Source organism: Apodemus sylvaticus, chromosome 8 (genome assembly GCF_947179515.1).
Source record: "Apodemus sylvaticus chromosome 8, mApoSyl1.1, whole genome shotgun sequence".
Taxonomy (NCBI): Eukaryota; Metazoa; Chordata; class Mammalia; order Rodentia; family Muridae; genus Apodemus; species Apodemus sylvaticus.
Window position 1 is genome coordinate 61173196 of NC_067479.1, and position 12555 is coordinate 61185750.

The 12555-nt window shown below is 47.2% G+C and overlaps 1 protein-coding gene across 5 annotated transcripts in view; it reads left to right on the forward strand.

The window, feature by feature from the left end:
• The window catches only part of Ptk2b (protein tyrosine kinase 2 beta), a 122564-nt gene that overhangs the window by 56856 nt on the left and 53153 nt on the right, over nt 1–12555 (forward strand). For 4 of the 5 annotated variants that reach the window (XM_052191146.1, XM_052191144.1, XM_052191148.1 and 1 more), the window contains one exon: nt 10620–10860. In XM_052191146.1, the coding sequence (XP_052047106.1) occupies nt 10657–10860 (204 nt within the window). In that variant the 5' untranslated portion in view covers nt 10620–10656. Of the gene's footprint in view, nt 1–1901; nt 1979–10619; nt 10861–12555 lie in introns of those variants that run through there. The other variant, XM_052191147.1, reaches the window with a different exon arrangement.

Genomic DNA, 12555 nt, shown 5'->3' on the forward strand with positions numbered 1-12555 from the left:
AGGTGGGGGTCAAAGGTCACAGGCTGGAAGCCTGTAACCATGAAAACTGTTCTCCTTGTCCCAACTCTTAACACTATCCAGACAGGGGAAGGCTAGACTGCACTCTCATGAGCCAGTCAGTGGCCATTTCTCTGCCTTCTGAGAGATCATACCAGTGATTGAAATTGTCCATGATAGAAATAGTTACACCAGAGAAACTGGCACATGCTATGAGCCAAGGCATCCCTGTGTACTGCCAGACTTTATCCAAACCACCCCTGCTGCCTCTGAGGTCATACAGTGAGTCACCTTATTACCAGGTTATAGTTATTAAAAATAAAAGCTTTCCCCCACCACATGAAGTTCAAATTCTTTAATAATACGTTGCCACCTTCTGGTCTTGTTTCTCTGTGACCCCTCTCCCACCCTTATCCCCAGCCCTGTTTGTCACTTCATTTCCTGATCTTCTGGGTCATCCACCCCAGAGTCCCAAAGCCCCGGGGGCAGGTCCTGCCAGTGCTTATCCAGAGGTACACTTAAGGACACCTTGGGCCCCATATCATGCTATGACTGGTGTGTGTGTGTGTGTGTGTGTGTGTGTATGTGTTCATGTGTGTGTGCATGTACACACACACACACATGCACTACATTTTTTTCTTTTGGATTATGGATCTCTGTGGATAGAAATCGTCTTTTCTTGTCTGGTTGGCTTTACATTATTAAGCTCTGGTATGGCTCCAGAGATTCGGAAAAGTGAAGAGAAGGAGAAGAGAGGCAGAGGGGGAAGGGAAGGGGGAGGAAGAGAAGATGGGAGAAAAGAAGAGTGCTAAGAGGAAAGGAAAGAGAAACACTGGCTAAACACCATTCATGAACTGGCAAATAGGGAATTTTTAGAATTCATTATCCTTATTATTACTATTATTTTGGTGTTTGTGTTTGGTCTCTGTGCACATGTATAAACACGTATGTAGAAGCTAGAGGTGAGCCACAGATGTCGTTCTACAGGAACTATCCACCTTGATTTTTTGAGACAGGTGCCTAGGCTGAGCTGAAAGCCCAGGATCTTCCTATTGCTGTCTTCCCAGCACTGGAATTTTAAAGTGTGTGTGCAGTATTTTTACTTGGGTGCTGGGGATTGAACTCAGATCCTCAGGTCTCTCCAGACCCTGCTTGGCTTGAGAGGGAAGGTCTTAAAAGGGAAGGTCTTGCTCTATAGCTCAGTCTGACCTGAAACTCATGTTCTTCCCACCTCTGTCTCAGTGGTGGGGTCACATGCGCCACCATGAGTGCGAGAGATTATGGAAAGCAAAGGAACCCAAAGGTCAAACTGGAGGGAGCTGAATCTGGCCAGCAGCAAGGAGCAAGCCTTGAACTAATGGGGAGAACTGAGGCTCCCTTCACAGGAAGGTAAAGCCCTGAGTTTCTGGTGCTCTCCCAGGCTCTTCAGAGAGCCTGCTGACCTGTAGCGAGGCAGGTGTTGGTAACAGAAGGCTCCAAGTGGGTAATGGGTGCGGGGGTGGGGAGCAGAAAATGTGGTGGAGTCTCAAATGCTTTTTGAATTACGCTGAATTATAGCTGGCGGTAATCACAACCTTCCAGGTTCATTCCTTTGCTTGGAAAGAAGGGAAGAGATTAACCAAATGACAGGTTGGGGGTCCCAGAGCTGTAGAATGCTGGCCCCACGGGAGCCTGGGGGTTGAAAGGACCAAGTCAGCGGGTGCAGCATGGAGCCTGGGGCACAGCTGGGTCCAGGAGCTCAGGAATGGCTCCCCAAGACTGCAAGGTCATTGCAGTTAGTTAAGTGCCTGTGCCCAGCAGGCCCTGAGATAGGAAAGGCTTGCCTTCCCCATTTTGTTGATGTGGAAACAGCCAAGGGAAGTGACTCAGCGACAGAGTGGAAACAAAGTGTGCCTCTCGTGACATTCTTACTTCTGTTGGTCTGCGTGGCTCTCTCCCGTGGGGTTTCCTTCCATGGAACATGCTTCTTCTGTATTCTCAGGTCAGGCAGGGGAACTTGTGTGGGCAGAGCGGGAACTCAGGGTAGGGGGAACTTTCCAGGTGAACAGAGGGACACAGGAAGGCGATCTTGGTTATGAAGACAATCTTTGGGCTGGAGAGACAGACTGGGCTGCAGAGGTCACTGCAGTGACTGCTGAGGTGGGCTTTGAAAACCTGGCTTTGCTGTTAAATTGGCTTTTCAGTTCTTTCTTTAATTCCCAGGCACAGCCAATCAACCAACCAAACAACATGTGTATTGCAATGCCCCTGATTCTTCGGAAAGACTCTGTAGATAGATAACATCAGCTTCATTTCTCAATAGAGAAAACGGGCCTCAAAAAGGTCACCTGGTCCAGGGACCAGAGCCGATAAGCTGCAGAGACCTCAGACCAAAGTTGCCAAAAGTTACTGCTGGCATTTCATAAGGGAATGAGCATTGTCATACCAAAGAGAGTGTGTGATCCAAGAACGAGAGGATGCCTTTCAAACTGAATACACTCGACACCGGAAGTGACAGTCAGTAGCTGCAACCACCAGCCTCAGAAGGCCAAGCAGAAGGCCAGGGCTAGACTGGGCCTTGTATATGTTCCAGGATACACCTCAAACAAACAAACAAACACCTGGAGACATACACCTACACTCCCAGCATTTTAGAGGTGGGGCCAGGAGTATCAAGAGCCCAAGGTGAGGAGCTAGGCTCAGTAGGGAAGAACACTTGCTATGCATACATGACTTGAGTTTGAGTCCCCGGCACCCTTGAGAGAAGCTGAGCATGACTGCATATGTCTGTAACCACACTGAGGGGCAGAGACTGCGTGTATCTGTAACGACAGCATTGAGGGGCAGAAAACAACTCTTCCAAGAGCTCCCTGGACAGCTAGCCTGGCTCACGTGGGTGTTTGGTTTTGTGAGGCCTCTAAGGAAGAGAATAAATGAGGAAGACATCAGATGTCCTACTCTGGCCTGTATCCAAATACCTATGCTCACCCGCACACTCATTCATATGCAGGTAACTCCCACAGAGAGGTGTATACACACACACCTAACTCTAAAAGAGAATTCAAGGTTACCTGCAGCTGCATAGCAATCTCAAGGCCAGCCTTAATACACGAGACCCCGTCTCAATAAAGCAAAAGCAAGAAAACTCAGAACAAAACCAAAATCGAATTCACTGGGCTAAGGATGAATTTTCTGCACAATCCTTATATATCAGATTCTGTGGTAGATGCATGAAAACATTGTCAAGGCCACCATCTGTCTACCAACCACAATTTGGAAACTCTGATTCAAGCAACCTCCATCTCTAACCATCAGAGCCAGTCAGTGGCTGGGCCTTAATACCCAGCGCTCTCTAACAGCAGCAGACGCTGACGCCAACCTGGTAGCCTTGGTAACTGGTGTTAGTCAGCAGCGCGGTCGACATGATGTCAGGAAGATGGATGCTTACCCACTTGACTCATTCAGATGTGGGTTTCAAACTTGTCTCCAGGGCTACTGCGCCACACCCCTGGGATATCACTCACCGTGGACTTTGGAGTCAGGCATCATGGTAGCCTCAAGTCTTTGTCACTTACTGGCTCTGTGGCCTGGCAAAGCTGACCTCTGTAGGCCTCAGTTTCCTCTTGCAGTACATAAGGACAATTTCTATCTGCAGAATTATTCCGGGAAATCAGACTATTGTGTAAACTCTTTGGAACGTGGCAGTATTGGTTCCATAAGAGATAGCACTGCCTTCCAGTGTCCACCTGACAAAGGACTTTCTTTCCCTGTGATGATCCCCAGAACCTTGCTCAGGCTGGGAGTGCAGAGCTGGGTAGTATGGCTGTGCTGTCTGGAAGAGATTTAAATCCTATTTCAGTCCCACCTCCTTTGGGCAGGTAGATGACTTGCCATTCAGGAAGAACATAATTGAGTTTCTTCCAGAAGATTATTAGGGACTCGGAGACTCAATAGGCCCCTGGAGTACCCTTTGAAAGTTTGAGCCAAGAAGTTCTTGTAGCCAATCAAAATGTTTCCTGTTTTAATTTGGGCCCATTTCCTTGTGTTTGTTATTCTTTGCCTATGGCCTGGGCAGTTCTGGGGCCTAAGAAGTACACTGAAGCCCACGGTGGCTCAGGGCCAAGGGCTCAGTGGTACCACAGTGTAGACATGTCTTGGACACCATTTGGAGGGCCGAGGGCATGCTAGGATACAGGGTGGAGTGGTCACCGGTGCTGAGGGAGCCACGTCTGCAGAAAAGGGTAGGGCTTTGGCTCATGAACTGAGTGAGGGGTCAGAGGAGCTTTCAGAGGTTGAAAGCTAGAAACAGGCTAAGGCTACAGATGAGAAATTCAAATACCCAGGAGATGCAGGCAAGTTCCCTCCAGTGCTGGGGGCCGTCAGTTCGTTGGTCCTCTCTCATCCTCACGTGGAATTCAGTGGTACACAGTGGTGGCTTGAAATCAGCCACGATGGGAATATCTACACCATAGGTGGGAAAGACCGAAGACGGACGCTTTCCCCTGTAAAAAGCACCTGGCAGAATGAAAAAAGTACTGGAATGTGGTGGTCACATAATATTTTGGAATATAGGCAAGCGATCGCTAGGGAGTGATTTCTCTTTGTGTCCTACTTTTACTGATGGGCTTTCATTCTTTCTCCCCTTTCACAAGGCTTCTAGAAGGTAAATAGGGCATTATTGTCCCATGTTGTCAGTGGAGAAAAAGAGGCTAGGAAAAGTTAAGCCATTTGCTGGGTCTTGGGGGAAATTTTTTTTTTTAAGTTCTGCAACAGGGTCCTAGACAGAGTGAGCCAAGAGACTGGAGAATCCAGGTGACTCTCAGACCATGAGGACAGGCTTCCCAAAACACTATCGTACAGTAACTCTGCTTCAGAGAGTTTGGGTAATTCATTGCGGATTGCTGTCTGCATAGGGGAGTTTGGGCACTGCCTTGTGGGCTGGGGCTTTTGGATTTGAATTCTGTTTTCATTCTTAAGTTCTTATAGGACCAGTGGAGACAGTCTCCCAGGGAAGTCTGGGCTGGTAAATGCTGCCTGGCACATTTGTTACTGCAGAGTTTTATGTTTCCCTACCCTTGAGGTAATACTGCCTGTATGTGTGCATGTGCCTGTGTGTGTGCATGTGCCTGTGTGTGTGTATTTTAAGGTTTTTCTAGACTCTATAGCCATTCTGCTAGTTTCTCCTGCAAATGTGTTTTCCCCAGAACGAAATGTAGAACTGAGGGGCCCACATCAGGCTAAAGGTAAAAGCAGATCATGGGTGACCAGAATGACTTTGCTAACATTTCTGTCAGCACCCTGTGGGTTATGAGCTCACTGGGCTAGGGGGAACTGCAGAAGATAAGAAATCCACATCCTCTGGGCTTACAGGCAATGACTGACTTGTTGGCCAGTGTGGGCTGTTGTTGCTCAGAGGTAGACCATGAGTATTTGGTCATGGTCAGGATTTGGAGACAGGATGCTCACTGTGGTAGACACTGTTTGGTCAGGTTGGGAGATGGGTGGAGCTCCTATATACAACTATACCAGGTTGTAGTTTCTCATTGTTATACCTGCATACATATGTATAATACATACACACATAAATATATACATACATGCATATACATACACACATATACATATGCATATGCTTATACCTACACACATATACTTGATTTTTAAGAGTAGTTTTAGGCTTACAGCAAAATTGCAGGAGATGCGAAGAATTCCCATAATGCCACTCATCACCACATGCATAGATAGCTTATATCATTACCAATCCCATACTGACAGCATTGTGACCTTCTCAGTCATTTAACATCAAAGTTTATCCTTCATGGACTGTCTACAAGATAGACAGGTGTACGCCTTGCCTGCCATTATGGAATCACAGTGACCATTTCCATTCTCCGAGCATCTCTGTGATCCCTGTTACTCCCTCCTCCTCTCCTCGTGGCAACTTCTGGCCTTAAAACTATCTTTAAACTTTTTTTTCCCACAATTGGAACCACTCAGGATGTACATAGACTCCTCTTGTACTTAAAAATATCCATTTAGCTGTATATGAGGCCTGTGCTTTGAATCTCAGCCCTCGGGAGTTCAAGACAGGCAGATCTCTGTGAGTTTGAGGCCAGGCTGATGTACATACTGAGTCCCTGTCTCAAAGGAAAAAATATAATCACTTAAGGTTCTTCCATGTAGTTTATAGCTTGACAACTCCTCTCTCTCTTTGTGCATGCATGCTTGCGTGTGTGCGTGTTTGCAAATGTGTTCCTATACACGAGGGTAGCACGTCTGTGTGGGAGTATGCACGCACCAATGTGCATGTGCATATGGAGGCTTGGAAGCAGCTTTGGGTTTTAACAATGCCTACCTTCTTTGAAACAAGTTCCCACTGACCTGGGACTCCCCGGGTAGGCCTGTAAGGCCAGGTGCCTGCCTGTCTCTGCCTTCCCTAACAATGGGAAGATAAATACATGATACCACACAGGGCTATTAAAACAACAGCAGCAACAGCATGAGTTCTGGGGATAGAGCTCAGGTCCACATGCTTGCATGGCCAGCGCTGTGCCGTGTTTACCCAGCCCCAGCTTTTCAGTGTGAATAAGAGTTCATCGTGTGGATACCAGCTTGCGAATCCATTCACCTTGGCTTGTTCCACATTTTGGCAATTACAGATGAGGCTGCCAATGTTAGTGTGGCTGTTAAGTTTTCAGATACTTTGGGTAAATGCTGAGGGAGAGGATCCCTTGATGGGGTGGTGAGGGACTGCCAGGCTGTCTCCTAATACGGACTGCCTCGTTCATATTACCTCACATTCTTATTGCAGTTTTCTCTATGTTTTGAATGGAAAGCAAAACTCTACTCTAGGAGCAGCCGTAACAGCACAGGCTCAAGAGCATCTGAAGGTCTCGTTCCTAAGTCCCTGACACTTTGCCCTGGCTGTGTCTAGGCACAGGGATTCAACCTTCTGCTCTATCTTCAGGCAGGGATTGCTGCCTCCACATTCCTCATTACTCAATGACACATGACATATGACCATGGAGGGTTTCCCAGTTCTCACAGTTGGATCTTGAATTTTACGTATACATTAGGATTCTCATACTTTTCCAGCCTTTAAGGGGCATCTGGGGCATCTAGAATGTGCCTAGTGATGCTGTAGCCCTCTGAATGAAGGTGCTACCTAGATTGAAGGGGCACCTGATGGGATCACTAAGGACTCTCACACACCCTGCTTTTCTTCATTATGGGTGCTGAGCAGTTGCCTTTTGTAAATTGGATTTGGGTTTAATGTCCTTTCTAGCCTTGAGTCTGTGTCCCCATCAGCATGACACAGCATCATTGCTGTGCCAGGTCTCCCAGTGATCACTCGTGGGTCCAGCCATTGGCCTTCACTGTTAGGACACTAGCATTTCTGTTTTGATTGGTTTATGCTGCTATAACAAAATACCAGAGCAGAGTTGGTTTCCAAACAAAAAGCATTTGGAGGTTAGAAGGCAAGATTGAGGCATCAGCGTGGTCAAGTCTGGGTGAGACCCCCTTCCCAGGTACACATTGCTGACCTTTTGATGTAACAAAAGGAGGGTGACAAAGCTCTCTTTGGTCCCTTTTTAAAAAGACCCTAATGCCACTCATTGGGGTCCTATAGCTCAACATTTCCATCCTCTCATACCCAGAACCTTGGGGATTAGAACTTGAGCATATGAATATTAAGGGACCCATGCATTCAGTCCATTGCAGATAAGGTCAAGTCCCTGGGGTTGTATATCATAGCTCACTCCACTTCCCCCTCAGATGCCTATCTCCGAACCACCTTTGTGAAAGCCTTGTGGACAGATTACCACATACAAACAGAAGCCTACCAGACCAGCAGATCCTCAAGCCAGCAGGCCAGTGCTTACTGCATTATATGCATTGCTTGTTTGTACTCCTGACTAGGACTATGCTGTTTAGGGACAAGGTACCCCTCCCCCATCTTCTCAGTCCTAAAGTCCCATTGCTGTCATCCCTCCTGGGTCCCCTCAGGCCTTGCCACTTCAGTATTCTCCCTCATCTCCCAGCTGCTGGCTCTGCATCTTTGCCTAAAGGCTTTCTGACATCTTCCTTGTGCAGAACTGACAGGAACTGCCAGGAACACTGAGCATATGAAGTGGAGTAGAAATACTCCCAGCCCTCCCTCTCTCTGAGTGAGACATGGTCTATCCTGATCTTTCCAGTCCCTCTAGTTCCCAGAAGATTGAAACTGAGCTTGCCCAAGTTTCAGTACTCAGCACACAGCCCTCTTTTTGCCTGCTTTTCCTTCAGTGCCACGTTGTTCTATGCTCCTGGGGGTGCTTCCTGCAGATACCCCTCAAATAACTTCTGAATTCCTATAGATCAAAAAGAATTCGTATGGATTGTTACTGTAGGATAGAACACTAGGGCCTAGTATATATATAGAGAGTGGTATGCAGAGAGAAAGAGAGAAAGAGAGAGGTATACTTAAAGAGGTATACATAGAAAGAGGTGTATGTAGAGACAGGTATACAAATTCAGACTTATAGAACACATGTTCACTCTCAGTCTACTTCCAAGATGTATCTACCCTTTCGAGCTCAGCCTTGTTCTCCCCCTTTCTGCCTGCCCCAACCCAAGAAGAGACATGTCTTCTTTCTCCCTAAATTCTTAGAGCACCCCCTTTGTCCCTTCCTAAAACATATCTCCTTTGTTGTTGTTGTTGTTGTGTGGGTATACACACATGTACATTTGAGGTATGTGTGCACACACAGGTAGAGGTCAGAGATAAAATTTGAATGTCTTTCTCATTCAGTCTCCATTTTTATTCTTGGATAAGATTTTCTGTTGAACTGAGAGCTTGTGGATTCAACTAGACTGGCCAGCAAGCTCTGAGACTCCACTTTTCCTCTCCTCAGCCCCCAGTGCTGGGGATATAGGAGCACATCATCATACCTGGATTTTATGAGGTTCCTGGGGACCTGAACTCAGGTCTTTGTACTTTATTGACTGAGCCATCTTCCCGGCCATGACTTTATTGTTTTGTTTTAAAGGAATAGTTCCTTAATGACTGTTCACATCTTTCCTGGTATCTGGTTCAGCATAAATTAACAACCAGGCTGTGTTCTGCTTCTAAAATACGTGACTCCGTATTTGTATTGTGACTCTGCCAGCTCCATTATTTTCCCTCCTAATTCCTGGTGCAGGCAATCCCCCCTACGCCCAAAACCACACTCATGTGAGAAGACACACCTCTTATCTCTAAGAATAAGTCTCAGACCTAGGGCTGTCTAGCTCATCCTAGAACTAGCTGGATGTTTTTTTTGTTTCGAGACAAGGTCTTGCTCTGTAGATCAGGCTGGCCTCACATTAATGCAATCCTTCTTCCTCAGCTTCCCAAGTACTGAAATGACAGGTGTGAGCCATCAGACCCAAGCTTAAGGTGATTGTTAGAAAAATTCTTGGAAATTAAGACTGTCTAATCCTCACCACAGACACATCAATGCCAGCACTGAGGACAGGGCTTGGGGGTACACTGGTGACCCCTGTACAAGTCTCAGCTGACATTGCCAGTGCATAATTACAACTTGCCTCACTTCTTTTGGACATTCCCCCACTTTATAATTTTATACATTTATTTATGTTTTTAGTGTGTGTGTGTGTGTGTGGGTGTGTGTGTACCCATGCACATGTGCATGTGCAGACACCCATGTGGAGTACAAACTACTCTCTGGAGTAAGTTCTCTCCTGCCACCTGGTGGGACTGAGGATGGAGTTTGTGGGATGGTCAGGCATCTCTCTGCAGAGCCATCTCAATAGCCTAATTCCCTGCTCTAGATCAGAAGGAAGTCAGTCCTTGATAGGTCTGTTGGATGCAGAGGCTAGGTTAAGACAGCTGAGATTCAGGCTGAATTACAGATTACAAGGATTCTTCATTTACTTCTGTGTAATGCCAGTACTGCCCTCAGTACTAGCTGCATCTTGCAGAAGCCCAGACTAGCTCCAACTGTCATGCAAAACAACTTTCCACCCTAAACCTCAGGGAAATAGCCAAGGGGCTTTTCCCCTAGGCTAACCTTTCTGTGATACCTGATAGCTACAAGGTGAGTTCCTTTGAGGTCCAGGCCTCCTATAGGAAAACTCCTAGCAAATACTGAGGATGTGGGCAGACCATCAAGCTAATGACCTGGACCAGATCTGGGCTCTTTGTCATCTTCTCTGTTTGTTCCCTTGGGGCCACCGATCCCCGAGTTTTTCCTCTCCACTCCTGTTTCCCTTCTATTTACCACAGCCTCGCTCCTTGCTTTTTCGGCTCTGCTGTGTCATGCCACAGCCGCCTCCTCTCACAGCTGCCTCATGTGCTAAGTGTGGGCCTCTTGCCTGGGAGCCCAGTGTCGGAGGAGAACAGGGAAGGAAATAGGCCTAGAAGACAGAGCTTGTGTGCTTGCGATGCAGTCTAGATTGTATACCTGGATGTTTTTCCCACAGGTGCTCATAGGCCACAGCCTCCCCAGTCGAGGCAACTGGAGGCCTTTGCAGGGACTTTTCAGGATTATGAGAATGGGCTGTTGTATCAGTTGTGGATCTTGTGGGTGCACTAGCTGGAAGGATGAGGCATGTGGCTTGCGGGAACTCACCCTGTGGCTGTCTCTCTCTTGTCTCTGCAGGACTGCGATGTGCCGGTCCTAGCTGCAGTCTGAGAGGATGTCCGGGGTGTCTGAGCCCCTGAGCCGTGTGAAAGTGAGCACTTTACGCCGGCCTGAGGGCCCCCCAGAGCCCATGGTGGTGGTACCAGTAGATGTGGAGAAGGAAGACGTGCGCATCCTCAAGGTCTGCTTCTATAGCAACAGCTTCAACCCAGGGAAGAACTTCAAGCTTGTCAAATGCACAGTGCAGACGGAGATCCAGGTAAGAGTGGTGGCTCTGTTTCTCAGCTGGTCTGCTCCTCCTTCCTCTTCCTGGACAGATGAGCAATGCTTCCTGAACTAGTAACTTTTCTTCCAGCGTTGTCTGGGCAGGGCAGAGGTTGGCATCATGAGAGATGTTGCAGCTTGCTGCACCAGCCGCCTCCAGCTGTGCATGCAGGGTTACAGTACACTGGCCTATTTGAACTTGCCTTTACTGAATTCTTACTATATGAATCCATGTGGTCAGTTTTTCCACACACATGCTATTGAATTCTCCCATGAGGAGACACAATAAGGACACACCCATTCTCTTCCAGAACATTCCTTCATGATGACCCTCAGAAGATTTCTCTGGAGGGCTCATAATTTGAGCAAAAGAATTGGGTACCTTGGGGGAAGTCTCCCCAGGTCCAAGGCTTTGTGTCACTAGCTCTTCTAAAGTCTCCAAAACCTGTGTCCACTGGTGACTCCTTCCATCATTGCTGTGGTGGTCCTGGCTGCCAGGTCTCTGTGCTGTATCTTGCACAGTGCATGCTACAGCTCACACACCAGAACAGGATGCCTTGATGAGCATGCTGTCTCTTCTAGTTAGCATCGTTGCTGTGGTTGGGTAGACGACTGTTTTCCATAGCTGATCTGATTAAGGGAAGGGGCACAATACTGTCCAATTTTAATGACAAATGAACAGTCTTCAGCTATTCCTGATAGGATATGCTCTGTGGATCAGCTGATGGACAGATGGGACTGAAATCGGGGCAACTACTGGCCATGGGGTAGAAGTGGTAGAGAATGCCTGGAAGGCTGTCTTAGTGAATAAACAGATTTCAAATGTGGCACAAGCTGTATTTCTAAGTATCTAAAGGAGAGATGGCCACAAATAATGAAAGTGTAGAACACTTGCCTTGGGAATCCTGAGTTAGATGGGAACTAGGGAACAGCATATAGCTGTTTGCTTGGTTTGGTTTCTTAACAGGGTCTCACTGAACGGCCCAGGCTGGCTTCATACTCATCCAGTAGCATAGACTAATCTTAAACTCATGAACACCATACCTCAGCTTCCCAGGTACTAATATTATACATATTTAGGCTCCCACTCATAGTTCTTAAGCAAGGACCTTCCTGAGGTGATGTGATGGTTCGTTCTGTAGTTACTTAAGGGCAGAATGTACTTAAGGGCTTAGGGAAAGGCCGATGGACCCAAGCTTAAGAATCCCATGTCTGAAGAATCCTCTGGAGGGGCACAGGGACAAAGTGGATAACAAAAGAGCGACGTAACTTCTCTTCTTGGAACTCATAACCAAGTTGGTTTTTCCTGCTTGCAATGTTTCCTACTGTCTATGAAACGTAACCTTCTAATGCCATCCTGTTATTACAAGCTGTGACTTTAAAACCACCTGGACTAACAATCATGTGAGGCTCCATCTGGGTGGCTTGTGTGGGCTTGGATCTGAATGCTTAAGGAATCTGTGTGCAGATTTCCCTCAAGAGGACCATGCCCACCTGTCGCTTTGCTGTAGGGACTCAGGATAATAAATGAGGAGTACCTAGCACATAGTGGGTCGAGTACCTAGCACATAGTGGGTCCCAGGATCTGGAACCGTTGGTGATCTGATTTACCGTTGCTTTGCACAGCTATTTCAGAGCAACTAGTGTTCCACAGGGGAAAAAAAACTCAGTTTTTTTTTTTATTTATCCA